The 16,582-nt window shown below is 43.5% G+C and overlaps 3 protein-coding genes across 7 annotated transcripts in view; 1 reads left to right on the top strand and 2 right to left on the bottom strand.

Moving 5' to 3' along the window:
• Nucleotides 1-1,237: 1,237 nt before the first annotated feature.
• Nucleotides 1,238-7,493, bottom strand: gxylt1a (glucoside xylosyltransferase 1a). 2 transcript variants are annotated; one of them, XM_088377849.1, is made up of 8 exons: nucleotides 7,104-7,493; nucleotides 6,682-6,774; nucleotides 6,042-6,225; nucleotides 5,785-5,916; nucleotides 5,468-5,719; nucleotides 5,033-5,156; nucleotides 4,788-4,960; nucleotides 1,238-2,926 (listed from the first exon to the last, which is right to left on the bottom strand). In XM_088377849.1, the coding sequence occupies exons 1-8, from the start codon at nucleotides 7,307-7,309 to the stop codon at nucleotides 2,777-2,779; spliced, it is 1,314 nt and encodes a 437-aa protein (XP_088233975.1). In that variant the 5' UTR covers nucleotides 7,310-7,493; the 3' UTR covers nucleotides 1,238-2,776. The 2 variants fall into 2 exon arrangements, with proteins under 2 accessions (XP_088233975.1, XP_088233976.1); XM_088377850.1 differs by lacking the exon at nucleotides 6,682-6,774.
• Nucleotides 7,494-7,899: 406 nt separating this feature from the next.
• On the bottom strand, nucleotides 7,900-9,872 carry LOC148396842 (YY1-associated factor 2-like). Its single transcript, XM_088377856.1, has 4 exons — nucleotides 9,710-9,872; nucleotides 9,319-9,447; nucleotides 8,760-8,909; nucleotides 7,900-8,664 (listed from the first exon to the last, which is right to left on the bottom strand). Exons 1-4 carry the CDS (start codon nucleotides 9,781-9,783, stop codon nucleotides 8,424-8,426), a joined length of 594 nt encoding a protein of 197 aa, XP_088233982.1. The 5' UTR covers nucleotides 9,784-9,872; the 3' UTR covers nucleotides 7,900-8,423.
• The window catches only part of LOC148396840 (uncharacterized), a 33,430-nt gene continuing 26,019 nt past the window's right edge, over nucleotides 9,172-16,582 (top strand). The window contains exons 1-9 of one of the 4 annotated variants that reach the window (XM_088377855.1): nucleotides 9,174-10,661; nucleotides 10,808-10,881; nucleotides 10,987-11,208; nucleotides 11,308-11,369; nucleotides 12,767-12,823; nucleotides 12,934-13,073; nucleotides 13,693-13,769; nucleotides 13,988-14,128; nucleotides 16,350-16,579. In XM_088377855.1, coding sequence (XP_088233981.1) covers nucleotide 10,661; nucleotides 10,808-10,881; nucleotides 10,987-11,208; nucleotides 11,308-11,369; nucleotides 12,767-12,823; nucleotides 12,934-13,073; nucleotides 13,693-13,769; nucleotides 13,988-14,128; nucleotides 16,350-16,352 — 777 coding nt within the window. In that variant the 5' untranslated portion in view covers nucleotides 9,174-10,660 and the 3' untranslated portion in view covers nucleotides 16,353-16,579. Of the gene's footprint in view, nucleotides 10,662-10,807; nucleotides 10,882-10,986; nucleotides 11,209-11,307; nucleotides 11,370-12,766; nucleotides 12,824-12,933; nucleotides 13,074-13,692; nucleotides 13,770-13,987; nucleotides 14,129-16,349; nucleotides 16,580-16,582 lie in introns of those variants that run through there. The other 3 variants (XM_088377853.1, XM_088377854.1, XM_088377851.1) reach the window with 3 other exon arrangements.

Below are 16,582 nucleotides of genomic sequence, written 5' to 3'. Positions count from 1 at the left end.
TGCTTTGTATTGTAAAGCCAACCTGCCGCGTCAATCCCGCACCGACTGATTTTCAAAAGGAGTGTTTTTGATTAAATATTGAATGGCTCATATTATTTGCTCTCTGTTGAGGCCAGACCGGATTCCCGTAGCTTTATCAACAAATCATAAACATTACCCAGCTGACCCACTGCGTAATATTTTGCAAGTAATGGACCTTTGTTGCGTGAACTTTTTTTAATTCTCAAATTACCCCCATGGTGACATAGCAATTTCTATGAATCACAAAGATGTGGTGGTGTGAAATGAAATTGGGCACAATGTGGAAAATGTGGTGGACGTCAGCTTCTTACTACCACAAAAGATTTCTTTTTAATGAGCATTTCCAGGATAAATATAATTCCGCAATTCCCCTGAGGTTTCAGCTAAAGTCATTTCCCTTTAACCGCTTACAAGAAAATGGCCAATGATTTTTGCCCTCCCTCTCATATTGCATATTCCTAACTTTGTGACCCCTTTTTACTCTAACTGTCAAGCCCTGTGACTGTTTTAATTTATGCCCGGGCTTTAAAAATCGTTATTGAGCAATCGAGAGGCCAAGTGGTGCAAGCAATAACATGAATAATCCATTAGCTGTTCCTGTAAGACTGAAGGAGAACGAGACCTCAATCACCATCATACTCAGGGGGAGCGTAACCAGGCAGTGGCAGCATTAGCTTCCGAAAGTCAACCAGCAGGTTTACGCCCATCTTACTATTCGCGATCATTTTTTGTCCCCGCGCCGATATAATCACTTAACGAGAGATGCTAATCGACCTCCTGTGTGTTTTTAATCACTCGACTGTTTTTTATTTTCGATTTTGCCTCGTCAAATTTTAAGGTTGACTTTTGAAACTCTTCGTTAAAGAAGTTGTTTTTTTTTTTCCTCATATACAGCACACTTGCTTGCCGAGAACTGAAATATTTAAAAGGTTCTTAGGGGAGAAGTGTTTGAAATTCATCTCGTTGTTGATCCGAGAGGCGTGTGTTGTCTGTCTGTCTGTCAATCGGCCTGTGCAAATGCAGAGCCGAGGGCGATGGAAGCCAACACATGAGCTGCCTTTTTAATCATCTTTCGGCATTTTCTCAAGGTGTTATGCACTGATTTCCTCAGGTTGAATTGCAATTTCAGAATTGAGAAAAATGTTTATCATCCAAAATACTATGTGGTCCTGGTTGTTCCCACGATATAGCTACCAAATTCATACTGACACCAATAAAACACTCAAGACTTTAATGGTTATTCGGGGATACAAAAAAATGTAACAATGCGTGTCAAGAATACACAAAATTTGTTTCACATTGACAAAAATGATTCGTATAGCAACAGGCTGGTTTTAGCTAATGCTAGGTCTACACCGCGTCAACGTAGCATTAGCGCGGGAAACATAAGTCTCAGTGAAAATACTATTCTTCAACGTAAATAACACAATCTCGTATCACTGGCAGTGATTTTAAATAATGTAGAGACCAAATACATAGTTTATAATTCATAATGTTGTCGCGCCACATAAATGCTACACGGTACCTGTGAACACATTCTCCTTCTCGATAGAAACAATGTTCATTTAAAATGACAAGTAAAATTCAGATTTGTAGGGTAAATACAGGCGTGGCCTGAAATAATGCTGGACACCTTTTCGTGCGAGCACCAAAACTCTTCATTTCAAGACGTGATGATGTAGCAGACAGGCTATGGTTAGCATGTACATTCATTTTCTCTTTGTGCCTTCAAAAAAAGTTCATTACAAAACACTTGCTCCTTATTAGCGTTTAAATGTTGAAGTACTCCTCGATGAAAATCTTAGGCGAACTGTGCAAAGTGATTATCGTGACTGTGATTATAAATCTTTCTCAAAAACAACCTGATTGTCTCAATCCTACTGCTAAATAAATCACCTCCGCAGAGGCAAAGTAAACTATGTTTTGGACGGTGGTATTCAAAAAATAAATAAATACAAAAAAAAGGAGTGATGGTGGTGTTTTATATGAAGCACCACTTGAAAACACATCAAAAATTAAGCGGGTTGCGCATAACTACCAGCCCAATTTACACAGTGAAAAAGTTGTAAACAGATAATAATTCAGGAAGCCGGAGCCTATTTGTCATCCGCCTTATTGGCCCCCGCGTACCAAAACGTTCTTAAGGGAAAAACCGCAGAAGCTCTTAAAGAGCTCAAAAGGAAGCGAGCAGTAAAGGAAAACGCCTCGCGCCTCTCTTTTTTTTTTCTGATCTTTCCTTTAAGTCTTCATTTCCACAGGGAGACACTAAATAACTCATTACAGATGAGAAGGTGGACTAAATATAGATATTGCCATATAGTGCGCCATTTCTTTAATCTGGCAAATTGGCCGACATATCCAGGAAGGTCAATTGCAGTACTTTATGCGTCTAGTTTGAAAATACTTGGACAAACAGTTCTATCTTTATATTAACTTCATTTCGTCTCCATCACGGCGGAGACGATCTGTCTTTGAATATCTGCTCAGGCCTTTCAACGCAACATTTGCGATGTCTCCCTCCCGTCATGGCTTTCAACTTTGTCCTACGACTTTTCTGTCAGTTCTGTCATTTCAGTTTCTAGCGCGCAGGGACCATGGCGTGAATAACTCATCGTATCGCTACACGTCTCTGTCGACGTCGTGCGTACCGCACCGCTTCCAAGGTCGGCGTACCCGACCTTGAGTACGTAACAGGCGGCTCAAAAGCTCGGCACAGATATTCTAGAGTGAGTACACCCTTCCCAGACAAAATATCTCATGGCTCCCGTCGAACAGACGCGATACTTTGTTTGAGGCTCTTGGTGAACAAGTGGCTCACCCGTCCGCAGTAGGAATCGGCGGCGGTCCGAAGAGCTGCTTCCAGCGGCTGAAGCAGTGACGTCTCCATGTTCTCACCAAAGGGGTACTAGAAAAGGAATTGCAGACATTACACAGCGCCGATGCTCGCATTACAAAGTGCCTCCATCAGCAGCTCCATTTTGGGACTATTTGCCTGTTTTATTTCTGCTTGTTTATATATATTTATTTTTTATACACCATCCTGCGTTTGATTCCTTTTTTCTTTAATACAAGATTTATCCGAATGATAAATATAAATCGAGCCATCCGTGAGGGAATGTGCTCGGGTAAGGTGTAATCGTATTAGTACGCTCCTCCGGGCGCCTTTATAGTAAACAAAATAACAAAGGTCGCTTAAAGTGAGCCTAGCCGAGATGAAAGATCCAAACGATGTTGACTTTTGCTTTCAATCTTTTACTACTCTCCTGTAAATACGGCGCGATGGCAATTTTACGGCACCTCATTTGACTCCTGTTTGGCCAGGCATTAGGTTACTCAAAGCACGCGTTCTTTATTATCTTTCATACAGCGCCACAGGCTGTAAAGCACCATTAACGGCCTCGCATCGATTTTTATGTGGATGCGTCGTCCGCATCGCCATCGTGATGCCTCTAACTAGCATCAGCACTAAAGATTTTACAACTCTTTTGTGGGCCGGGCCGGGCTGGGGTAATGGTAGTGCCCTTTATTGCACGCGCCTCGGCTGGACGGGAGACGTTGCCTGGAGACACGGAAGGGCTGGCTGGCGGACTTGGTGGGAGGGAAATGAAAGTTTCTTCCGGAATTGCCTCCTGTAGGCTTTCGCAGCCCCGTCCCCGAAGGACTGAGTGGGAACAAATTGTGAGTGGGCTCGGCGGGCCGGAGCGAGGCGAAGCGCTAATAAAAGTGTGACATAAAACAGTTTGTAAGCGGGGTTGAAACGTTCTAAAGGCTCTGCGTATTTTATTTTATTTTTTTACTTTACATGTGAGATGATTGTGCAAAAAAAAAATCCCGAATTGTGATTGCGTGGGACGCGGGTTTGCTCTGTCGAGGAGTGACGGTTCTGGTTTTCTTAATAGCTGAGAACGTCAGCGCTGGTGGCTGGCGGTAATGGATGGAGAGCAGCTAATGAAGCCCCCCTTTTTTTTTTTTTACTCCACAGATTGGCGCCTGCTTGTTGACTGGAGTATGGGATTCAACTCGGGGCAGATCAAAAGCGACCCGACCCGAGAGGAAAGAGCTTTCCGCCTAACTGGATCCGACTGTGACTTTCTAATGGTGGGCGACTGGGGGAAAGAAAAATGGTTGAATCTGAACGGGACTTTCTGTGTATTGGCTAAATAAGATTTCTTCTCCAATTTGTCATTTCTAAGGCAACTACGGTTATTGGAACCCAAAGTTCTGAAGTTGAGGATTCTGAATCCAGGGCTGAAGCACCCTCCCATGACACCAAGTGCTCAAAGATGTGAGTGCATATGTTTAACTGACTATACGTAAACTGTGATTGGCTAGCAACCAATTCAGGGTGCTCTCCATATCTCGCCAATATTCAACTTGAATTAGTTTTTTTTTCTCAACTCCCACTAGTGGGCCTGATTTGTTTAGAGAGGATTAAGAGCAAGTCATGGAAATGTTATTGATTGCGCATTTTAAAAATAAACAAATAAATAAGCACAGGCTTAGAGTGCATATTGACAGGCTGATTTTTTTTTTTTTTCCATCCAAACAAATCTGATAATCCACCTACACACCTGCCCCTTGAAGAAAAACACGACAGCAAATCAATAAGCATAAGTACGGCCCCCAAGCTGTCAAATTATTCCTCAATTGCGACAGACAATGTCTGGAAAACTCAACAAGTGGTTAAAACCAGTGTTACGAAAACGCCTTCTCTCAAACGTAAGCACTCGTTCTTTACTAATTCAGATTTGCTCATTTGTCCGTACCTGCTTGATGGCCTCGTAGACGGCTCTAAACGCCGGCTGCTTTTCGTTATGGTAAACTCCCCTGCTGCCGTGGAGAATGAAGACCCCATCTTCCTCCGCCTGCTGACAGTTAAGGCCGTAGACGCAGTGATCCGGACGATAATTCCACGGGCAGGGGAACACGTAGAGGTTTTCTGTAAACGTGCGAGAGCGATTCTCTTTAGTAAGAATTCACTTGTCGGCCGGCCAAATGCATGCGCACCCACCCGGGTTGTGATGAAAGATGATATTGAGAAGGTCCTGGTCCCCCCAGGTGATGTTGAGTTTATATTTTTGAAGCAGGGGCATCAGCATTTCACTCCATTGAAGTCCAACAGTTGTCATGCCGTTCTAGAAGGAGTCATAAAAAAGTTAGCCAAAAACAAAATCATGTTTTTGCTTCATCTTTGACAGCTAAATCTGCCAACACTTCATCTGACTTGAAGGAAACAGTTGCTCAGTTGGGAGTTTATAAATTTAGAATTACAGTGACCTCAAGTGGACAGTTTTGGTAGTGCAGCTACTCCTACAATTTTCTTTTTAAACCTAAGATCAACCCAGTCTTCACTTTTTTATGCTCAGTGGAGCTGACTTTGTACACCCTGAATATATTAATAATAATTATTTAAATTAAATTTGAATTAAATCCAATCCACAATCACCTTAAAAAAAGCTTTCCTGAGGCGTGTCATGTTCATGAGCATGACTCCCGAGTTGACGCCAGTGTTGCCGTAGTAAGGATGGCGAGCGAAACGGTTGTACCAGCCGATACGCGGCTCCTCGTGCTCCGGGGCCATGGCAGCCAACTGGCTGGAGTTGAACCGAGAGAACGCGGCCCAGATGCCCTCCACAGGGTGCAGAAAGAGGATATCTGTGTCCACGTAGAGCAAAGAGTCCACCTCCTTCAGTATTAGCTGGAAAGACAAAACAGATTTGAGGACATTTGGCAAATGTTTCCTTGCTGTTAAAATGAACCTACTGGTAAAAAGAGCCGTTGAGAGGCACATGGTTTGAAGAGCTTCTTCCACTCGTTCTCATTCCCGCTGGGGAAAGTGATGGGGTAGATGGTGAAGTTAAACTTGCTCTGAATTGACCTTGGCCAGGAGTGCAGCTTTAAAGAAAAATGACAAAAATATATATTATGTTTCCAGCACTGTGTGTCCACGTTCATGGAGACATTTCACAACCGTCCCCAACTGTCTTGCTTGTGTGTGTGTCACTAGACTGGACCCTCACCGAATCCTGGAATCTGCCTTGAAGCTCTTCATCTGCAAAAATGTGAAACTTCAGTGGCTTTTTGCTGAACAGGAGGGCCGACTTGAGCATGGTGAGCGTCTCATCTAGCCTCGGGCCACAGGCCACCACAGCCAGGTGACTGCTTTCATCGCCGCCATCTTCTTCTTCAGAGTTTGTTCCGTCTCTAACAACCAAGGCACATTTAAATTAGACTCAGCAGTTGTTCAGATATCAGCAGACTCACACTGAGCTCTGTTGGGATGGACTTGCCATTAGGTTTTGGGGGGACGAGGACTTGCATGCTAATACAGTGTAGCTCCTAGTAGGTGGGAGGAAAATAAATACCACCTGACTTGTTGCATGTCGATGGAGAGCTTATTAAAGCCATCAATTCAGTTGTTATTGTGAAAAAGGCATTTACTGTATTCATGTGTCAATGACACTTTACAGTCTGTAAACACAAAGCACAGCACAACGACTGTGATTGTGCAATAAACGCAGCTAGTTAAAAAGCTCATGAGGCAGCAGCAGTACTTTTATATCTCTGCGTGTGGCCACTAAACACTTGCAAAGCTCCTTATTGCAAAACTAAGTGTCTTCTTTTTTTTTTTTTTAAAGAGATGCACAAAATCAGTCATACCTAAAGGATGATTCCATAAAGCGGTTCAGTCCACAAACATCAGCAGGCAACCTCCAAAACGGATTCCAGTAAGAGACTGACAATGACTTACACCTAACAGAGTAAAAAAGACCATCTTTTGGAATCGATACTTTTTGGGGTCTTAAACTTTAGCATTGTGTGATGGGATTAAGGTAGTAAGACTTTAATTCAAGCTGTTAACAGGTGGCGTTGGTTTAAAGTAGTATTAGCGAATTACCTGATAATAAACTAATTGTTGTAGTACAAAAATAGTATTTTCTAATAGTACAGCAATAAATTATGTATGTTGAGTTTTTTTCTAATCTGTTATCGTTTCGATTTCAAATTCCTAAATTTAGCAGGAGCATATTACAGTAGCGACATATGGTTGTAAGCAATATGGCTAATGTAGCTTTAGCTACCTGAACGGCAGGCGTACTCGACGGCCTGCCGATCCGGGCCTTTTCCCGAAAACGTTCCCCGAGTCGGGACTGCCTCCGTCGGATGTTCTCAGATCGCGCTCCCCGTCGGTGTCCTCCAGGCTGGATGCAAGATGATTGAACACGTAGAGCGATGAAAAAAATGTGAACGCCGAGCACAGGAGCAATGCACGCCGATAACGGCGCATCCTGTGTTTCGTGGGCTGTCGCAAAAATGTCGGTTGACCTCTTCCGCCCACATAGGTACGGACTTACTCAAGTTAATCTTTCCTTCTTAGACAAAAGTTAAATCAGGTAAGCGTCTGACCGCGTTGCTGCGCGAACAGGTCCCGCCTACTCCACACGCGCGTGCACTCGGATGCCAAGAGCGCTTGATAATTTTCTCCAAAACCACAACTCATTGTGTGACTCACAAATAACCTTTTATCGTTGGGGAAAGCAGGATCAAATGTGGTTAAACAAATACGCTAACGTAACAAAGTGCTGTAATTACAACCATGCCATTGTAGTCAATGGGATAGTATTGCATTGACTGGTGCAACGATATTATGTATTGTATGACAATGTTGGTTTTAGTTTATTCTAAAATTGCCACTCAAAATAGATGCTGGAAAGTTGAGATAAAAAATAGGCTGATGCTTAAATGATCGTCCTATTCAAGTATTCATTGCACTGTGATGGTCTGGGATGACAAAGATGGATTTATGAGTTCCTGATATTTTGTTCTTCCCAACTACAAGCTTCATCATAACAAACTTGCACTAAAAAAACCCTAATGTACAAGAATCTACAATTATTTTAATTCACAGTATTTTACAATATAAACCATTCCATAGATTGAATCATGCTCTGATCTAGTCGAGTGAAAAAGTAAATTGTTCAATGTTTCTTACTAAAATGTTAGACAGGAAAACATGTATTGCATCCAAAGACATGACGAGTCCAAAAGTAAAAAGTGTTATGATTGACTAATAATAATGATGGGGGGCACAAAAAATGTCATCATGAACCTCTCAAGTGCAAATAACAAAATTTCTAGCGTAAACTACAACATGAAATAAACTTCACATTGCTTTCTTAATGCATCACTTTGATGATGTCACACCGTCAGGGGCTATATAATGTTCATTCGGTCCGTTTATCGGGTTTGATTTGGCAGTTAATGAAACCGAAAGTATCACCAAACCCCCCCAAATGTGGAAGCCAATGCTAAAAAAAATGGCAGTTAAAAAAAAAGACATGCATGTCAAGCTCCGGTTGAGTGCATCAGAGTGGCTTTTGCCGTGTTGGCAAATCCGAGGTTCAATGAGCGTCCCCGTTGACTGACGAGGCGTCACCCCGCGGCGAGGAGCAGCGCGACACCCCTCGCTCGGTGTTGTCGGAGCTCGAGCCGCTTTGATTGTGCGGGTCGCCGGCTGCGGCGCTGGTGGAAGTAGACATAGGTTTGGCTTTCTCCTTAAAGTCTGTGATTATCACCGTTAGGTCACCGACTGTAACCTCCAAATGCTGAGCACTGCTCCGGTCCACGTTTTTTAACCTTGGTCTGGAGAAGAGAAATAACAAGAATTTACCGAGGATGACATTTTTTGGGTGTATATTTCCTAAAGAACTGATACTGTTGAATGCGGCTACCGATACCTCATTTTCTTTAGGCTTTTCTTCCTCAGCGTGAGTTCTTTGTCGCTCTTCTCTGATCTTTCTTTCTTCTCCTTTTTAAGCAGGGTGGGCGGCGGTGCATATTGCTGATTTACTTGCTGTACCACCAACTGGGAAACGGGTCGTGGTTTTCTAAAAGCATAGAAACAAAAAAGGACATTAGTGTGATGGTTAGACTTTGGTGCATTTGTGAGATAGGTGCACACTGGGTTCAATGGATGGGGAATCAAATTGATTACATCTTTGTAGCTTTGCAATGCCGTTTTTTTGGAACTAGAACTGATTTAAAGCCCCCCCTTCCAAGTGGGGTGAGCAGAACGTTCTCCTATGGCGCCCCCTGCAGGTGTTAGCATCCTACAAGGGCACTCTTAATGATGCCTTTACTGTGAAAGGAAAAAGGCAGACGCTGTGTTTTGTGTTTACAAATTGAGAAACATCCGATACGAACTAACCCAAGCCATTTTAAAGCCGTCTTTAAACTGCGTAATTACGTTACAGCCCTTCCTTTGTCCAAACATCACAAGACTTGGCACATTCCTACCTCGTAGACGTCCCTTTCCTGACATCGCACATCGTGCACTTGAACGCCTCGGCGGTGTTCCTGAAGGTGCAGACACTGCAGTCCCAGTAACCATCGTCGGCTGGCGGCTGTTTCGGCAGCCGTTTCGGCCTTCAAACACAAAACAACAGCGGAGCGACGTGTTGTAAAAACCGCGTGCGGGTAAAATTTAAACCACGGCGGTTAGGCTATTATGTTTTACAACTCTGAAGTCGGCGAAGGAGCGTTCAACGACATGGCAGCCCCGCATTTAACAAGCTAGCCGCCATGAAAACTGTTCAGTTCAAAAGACCTCCATCAATTTTCCGAAGCGCTTTCTTTTCGGGACTAGCCTGTAGAAGTGTCTTAATTCACGCACTGCATTTTTTTTTACCTTGTAGGACTCTTCTTGTCGCCCATAATGCACAAGTTGCCGTCAGTGTGGTTTAAAGGCTCAAACGTGACCATTTAAAAATAAAATTAGTCGGGTTTAGCTGCTACTCAGCTGTCGTTGAAACTCCGGTCAAGGAGAATCACGTGGCCAGCGTACAACCAATCACGTTTAACGTAATCGCAACATCGCTCCGATAAAGAAAAACCTCAAGGAAAATACTCACATAAATGAAACACAATAATGCTAACCATTATTATATATGTACATATCGATAATTTAATTGTATTTTATCTCTCTAATCGATTATTTGTGGCCATCCATTGAAGGACTACGGCCACTTCCTCCATTGTCCACCGGGAGATGCCGTTTAAACCATACTGAAATTATAGCGCAGACGTTGAAACTATCGTGTTTTATGTTTGCTGATTTTTAAATTTAAGTCCAAAAATTAATCCAGGCGAATATATGGAAATTTGCAATCAGGGTTTCTCGTATGGTTATTTTTTTCCCAACCTGGTTCGCACTCCATACCGCTAGTCGGCGGTAATATGCCAACACGTTTCTTGTCAGCGGCCATTACAAAAAGCGAAGAAGAAATTAATAACATCGCCATGGTTAAATGCAGGGTTTCAATGTCCGTAGAAAATACATTTACATTTAGTAGACTAAAACACAAATTTAGTGGTGTAAAGCGGTCTAATTCGTGAAGATTTTCCGGTGGCGTACACCATGTCTTTTGCTACTTCCTCGTGCAATGTTATGCTAACTTGCTAATCGATAAGCGTCGTCTCTCACGCACTAACGACTGTCTTAAAACAGAATTTACTTGTGATAATTTACCCAGGTATTTGTCAAAGTATTTGTTGAAAATCATTGGGGAACTTAGTTCCAACCTCACCAACATTGCTTGTAGGTCCGACGCACTGACCATCGTATTGATATCGCCAAAAAAGTAAGTAAATGTTTTTATTGTGCACGTATTGAGATCAGCATGTGTTCGTTCCTTCGTAGCATGTGTAAACTAGTTGCCAATGTAGTTCTTAAGTCTTCCTGTTAAATCAACCAATTGCTTACTAAGTAATCACTTTTTTTTTCCAGTGGCATACAGACAAAGGTGGCAGTCTATACGTATGCGTTATGAACACCAATACGCACCAGCGGATACAAGAGAGGTAAGATGATATAATGTGTTAAAAAACTCAGGTTCGTTCAGGCCCATGTGACAAATATGAATGGTGTAATCGTTGAGAGCAAGAAATGCACTCACTATTTTTCAGGTGACAGTCCGTAGAGTGGTCAACATTTTCGAAAGGAGCGCTCCAGGCCCCCCTGCAGCGGGGGACTATGACAGACAATTTCAAGAAGATACTTGGTTTGATGACGGCCCGGGCTTCCCCCCTGAAAATTGTCCCAGGGACATGAATTATCCATCAGACCGATATTACGATGGCAACCCCGATTATGGCAATTTCCACAGAAACTCCCCACCTCACCATCAAGTAAGACAAGACCAGGATGTCTGAAAGCAATTCTATTTCTACGCATTTTCCTGTCATGTTGTTTAGTGAATGTTTCCCCCCCCCTCGCTCATCTCTTAGGAGCCACACTATCAACGTCCACATTACGACAGAGATGATTTGAGGCATCAAATACGCGGAAGGTGATATGTGTTGCTTTATTGTTTAAATTATTTACTTGAGTCACTGGTTTTGTTTCTTACCTCCGCTTAGAATGTTGTTTCTCAAAGTTAGTGGTCCCTAAGAAGCCAAAATGCTCTGACAGTAATAAATATGTCCAGTTTCTGTTACAAATTTCTGTTTTTTGACCACTAGAGGGAGGCAGAGCGCCACTTAAAAAAAGTCAACAAAAAGACAGCCACGGCAGTATTTTCGATTTGTTGGAAAAGTTAGTTTGCACTTTTACTTTCAATAGCATGTTTCAGGATAGAATAAAAAGACAACATATGTATTCTGCAGTATGTTGAAACTGATCTCTCTGGGATGTCCCAATATAAAATACACGTTATTTTGGTATTTTATATTGAAACACTCTTGATAATTTAAAAAAGTGCACATTGACTTTCTAAACACACAAATTTGCAATAAGGCTGCACAATATTGTAAAAACATGCGATATGTTCATTGAGTATCACAATACAGCTATTTTATCAACAAATTGTGCAGCTTTATTTAGGAGCCTTTCTTTTTAACCCCAATGCTCGTAAACCTGGAGGCTTAACCCCAGGCGGAGTCGCTAAATCCAGCTGCTGTAAAGCCGACATCAACGCACGCACTTCTCACCTCGCCAGCTTCAACATACCAACAGTTTACGGGCCCCCCACCACCGGCAGTCTTTTTTGCTAGGAGTCATACCAGGCTAGAATAGGGGACAAAGGGCACGAGTGTCTACTCATGCTGCCAAAGAACCCCCAGCATCTGCCCTAATAGAAAAAACAGCCGCAGCATTCCCTCTTTAGTTAAAACTGCCATCTTACGTTTCAATCCGAAAGATGCGAGGCCTCCTTCGATATGATCTCTTTTTAAAATGCGCTTCTAGTTTATGTTCAGACTGAGGACTCGACAACCAGGTGCCCGTGGGGACGCTTAAACATCTGGCTACAGTCCCACGCCGTCGTCAGCGGTTGAATAATGCGCGGAAGTGGCGTTGCCGCAAATCCGGTGACAGCGCTCGGTGACTTCAGCTTTATATTTGGCTCTAATTAAACAGTGCCTTCCATTGAGGACAAGCGCTGACTTGAAAATTGGTGCCGAGTTGAAAATTGGGCCTTTTACATGTTCCAAGGGCCAAAAGTGGAAGATTGCCTCCGTTCCACAAATTGATCCATGTGCCCTACTGGCTCTGAATTTAAATCTGTGGTTTAGCCTTCCGCCCGTTCTTTTTCACAGCCCAACCATTATCCACTTTCCCTCTAAACCTGTAATAATGAATTTGACGAGACTTGAATTAATTGTATGCTCTGTTCTCATCGTTCTGGCTCGAGCTTTCTTTAGCTGCAGCAAACTTGAACCCTGTCTGTGTTCTTTTTTTCTTGTGCAGAAAAAATTGCCGACCAGGTCCATATTTCAATAACAGGGGTCGAGGCCACTCTCACAAGTAAATCCGTTCCCTTTCTAATTTCTCCCAAAGTTATTCTGCAATGATGCACAAAAACAAAATGGTGAGATCGCACGTTTTAGGCCTAACTACGCTGTGGTTCGTTGCAGTCGCGACGACCCAAATCACTTCAGATACTCGCAGAACGCTAAAGGAGACTGGGATCGCTCGGGAAAGAAGAAAAACCAACCACCGCCGAAAAAGAACGTTTCTTCTGAGGCGGAAAAAGGCGCTGCAAACGCTCCAAAAGGTAAGTCGTTATTTACGTGGTTCTTGAACATCCCGAGCGATGCCATTAAGCACTTTTTTTTTTAAACTAAAGAGTGCTCAGGCAATGTCACAGGGATCCCTCTGAAGCCTACATTTCACGTCCCTCCTTTTAGACTTTTACAAGATTCTGCCAAAAATAGTTACAAAAAATATTTTCAGCTGAGTCGACACGGTAAAGGTCACGAGAGTAAACCGAAGTAATTTCTTTGCTTTGATTTGCGCTGAGCATATTTATGTGCCGAAAATGTCGTGCTTTGTTGTGTGCCAGCCTTTTGAAGATGCAATAAAAGAGTGAGAAAACCGTTGTACCTCCCACCTCCATCTGGAACACTAATTAGGCCAGTAAAGCATGTGGAAATGGGGTTCTGGCCATTTTCTCTGCGCATACTTCTATTTGCTCTCATGCTTTCAGGGGCGAGTAATTAAGAACCTTTTTTTTTTTTTTTTAAACAGATTGGTAGACTGACTTAAACTTTGTAGTAACACATCGTGAACTCTTTGTGACCCTAACATGCTTAAATATGACTTAGCTTAAAATAATTGATATGGTTCTTCCATTGCTGACCATTTTTTTAATAATTGTGTTTTTCTTTTATTAGCGAAGCCTGCCGCGATACCGACCCCACCCCCAAGTGTCCCCGCGGAGGAGCCTCCCCAAACGTCTTCATCGATAAAGGTAAATATCAGTATCTGCTTCCGATGCTCTCGTATCATCGGCTCCGCTCGGCGTTGACATGTGGCGTGCATAATGAGGCTCGTAGGAAAAAAAACAACAACTCAACACTGGTCAAAGAGTTAAGTTGTCTCTCTCAGTGCTTGGAAAGTCTTTGAAATCAGAACCGGTTTCTGAAACTGGTGACCTCACCCACTGACCCACGACCTTTACCCGACTAGGAAAAAACTTGTGACGCCGAACCGGAGAAGAAGGAGGAGGAGGTGGCTCCTTCCAGCGTGGAGCCCGAGAAGACGCAAAACGATGAATTAAAGGCGCGGCGCTCGGAAGCCATCAAAGCCAAGGCATTGGAAATCGAAAAGGTACATTTTACTTTGGGCCGATACTCTTGGCTTGCGCAAGATAATAATTTTTTTTGGGGGGGTAATGCTTTAAGTGTCAAATGAAGCTTACCTACTACTAGTAAAATAAGGATCTGTTAAAAAAAAATTAATAAGTTATACCACCTGCCCACCAGTGACTGGCAACACATTTTGGTTTCAAAATGCCAGTCAGCAGGTTGCAAAGGGCCTGCTATTTAGCGTAGCGCTTTCTTCCCCCCGCCCCTTGGCCCCTCCCCGCTACACTACGTGCCACTTATCTCTTCCTGTTCAAGCGGGGCTGGAATTGGCCCGCGGGATGTCAGGCGGCCCACCCGCAGCGTGGTACGTCTTTTGGCATGGGCGCACACGCTTAAACCCCGCAGGTTCCCAGCGCCGCCACAGACGGCGAGCGCTCTGCTGCTTTTACGGGAACATCTGCCTCCGCGCTGTACACGTCACATGGCGGGCAAAGTGGGTAACTTGTAAAATAAGTAAGAAAGCATACAGTGCAGCTTTCTATTCCGAGAACGGAAATCAGTTTGTTTTTTTTCTGCCCAAATACCCTCAGTCATGCCCATAAATGTAACTGGCATAAAAAATAAAATAAAACCTTCCTTCCAAATACCTCATTCATGATGTCATAGATGGTCAGATACAAACCGCGGAACAAATGATCATACGAGATAAGTCTCAAAGTATCAGAAATTGCGAGGGATTCCTCAGGGAACCGTACCGATGAAACTTTTGAACAATTAGCTGCTTTTCGAGATGTTGGCTTAGCAGGCAGCTTTTAATTTCACCTAATGCGTACCAGCCCTCAATTAGAAGGCTTGTTAAGCGGGACCCCCGCCTGCCTCATTTAGAGCCTCACATGCGAGGGCCGTGTGTGTGTGTGTGTGTGTGTGTGTGTGTGTGTGTGTGTGTGTGTGTGTAATCTCACTCAGGGCCCCAATTTCCCAAGACCACCACCCCTTCAGTACCCCTGAGTATATGTTCACAATTTGGACCTCCGCAAACATCCGATTTGGGTCGGAGCCCGCTTTTTCGAGGCTCCCCCCTCTGCATTTTCGCAGTGTTCCTCTCGGGGCTTCTCACCTCTGTGGCCGCATAGTGGAGGGTTTAAAATGGAGAACCTCCAAAGCAACACTTTGACAACATATACGGGTCAAAAATCGACCTCTGTTTTTGCTAGCAAACGCACGTGTCCCATCAAGGGAAAGCAGATGAGGTCATACTCAAGTTTAAAGTTCCCCGAATTCAGATTCAAAATCTATTTCCCAAGTTGTACCACTTTTGAGGCGTTCCACTTTGGAGGTTCCACCGTACTTGCTTTGCGTAAATGCTCGGAGAATTCTTTTCCAGGAAGAAGTTGTTGAAATGCCACCTGAGCTTTCAGCTGTGTCATGTTAAACATTGTTAAACATGAAACCTTCATCCTAAGATGTGGTTGCACACCCAGTTTGCCGTCGATGCTCTTCACGGCGCTGAGGGCCGTCATTATGCCGATCAAACGCATCCCACAGTCTCGACTATTTCTGTCGGCCTCGGCGAGCGCAAAGCACCTTGTCGGAAAGCGAAAACGACAAAATGCAATGATCGGATTCATGATCTGCACCTGGTAGTCGCATTATCTTCTTTGCGTTTCATTCTAGATGTCATACTACTGTGGTCTTCTGTGAAATTAGCTTCTCGGGATTAGCAGTTCAGAAGATGAACGCATGAATGAATAATTCAACTGACGCAGTTGACGTACAGATTTAATAGAGATGATCTCATTCCTTTTACCCTGTCAATCATGTGTCACCCACTTTTTGAAAAGTATTGTTTTTAAATCTTTTTTTTTTAAACAAAATTCAAAAACCCAGCTAAACACTCAATATCTTCTAGATATGACAGTTTTTTTTTTTAAAGTAAATATATATTTTTTTTAATTGCAAATCGTGTCGGTTGGGTGAAAAGGCAATTTTAAGTAGCAGGGTCGCATTCTCTCAACCCGAGTGACCCTAATTCAAGGGGTAAAGGTGATCTGGATTTAATTACCACACCCCTGGAGGACCCGGCTGTCCCAGCCTACCCCCTTTGCTGCCTTGTCTGGCTGGCGTGGTCCTAAAAATCCTGCACCCCATCAGCATCCCCCTCCGCCCCTCCCAGGTGATAAAGAAGTTGTGAGCTCGCACCTGGGACACCTACAAAGAACTTAACAGCCACTTTTGGTTGGCAGTAAAGTCCTCGAGGGATGCGAGAGCTCGTTACAACGTGGTGTGAAAGAATGCCGCAGTACGACGAAAGATTTGACACCTCGCCGTCTCGTTCCGTAATGGGCCGACTCGCTCACCTGTTTCGTGGAATACGGCACTTAAGCAAGAATGAGGTCACGAAGTTCACCTTCAACTAGAGCGACGCTCCGCTATATTTCCCCCCCCAACCTGGCACATGACCCCCACCTGTAACATT

Source organism: Syngnathus floridae, chromosome 6 (assembly GCF_059516105.1).
Source record: "Syngnathus floridae isolate MCC-2025c chromosome 6, RoL_Sflo_1.0, whole genome shotgun sequence".
Taxonomy (NCBI): Eukaryota; Metazoa; Chordata; class Actinopteri; order Syngnathiformes; family Syngnathidae; genus Syngnathus; species Syngnathus floridae.
Note: the sequence above shows the minus strand (reverse complement) of the source record. Positions and strands in the feature narration are given on the sequence as shown.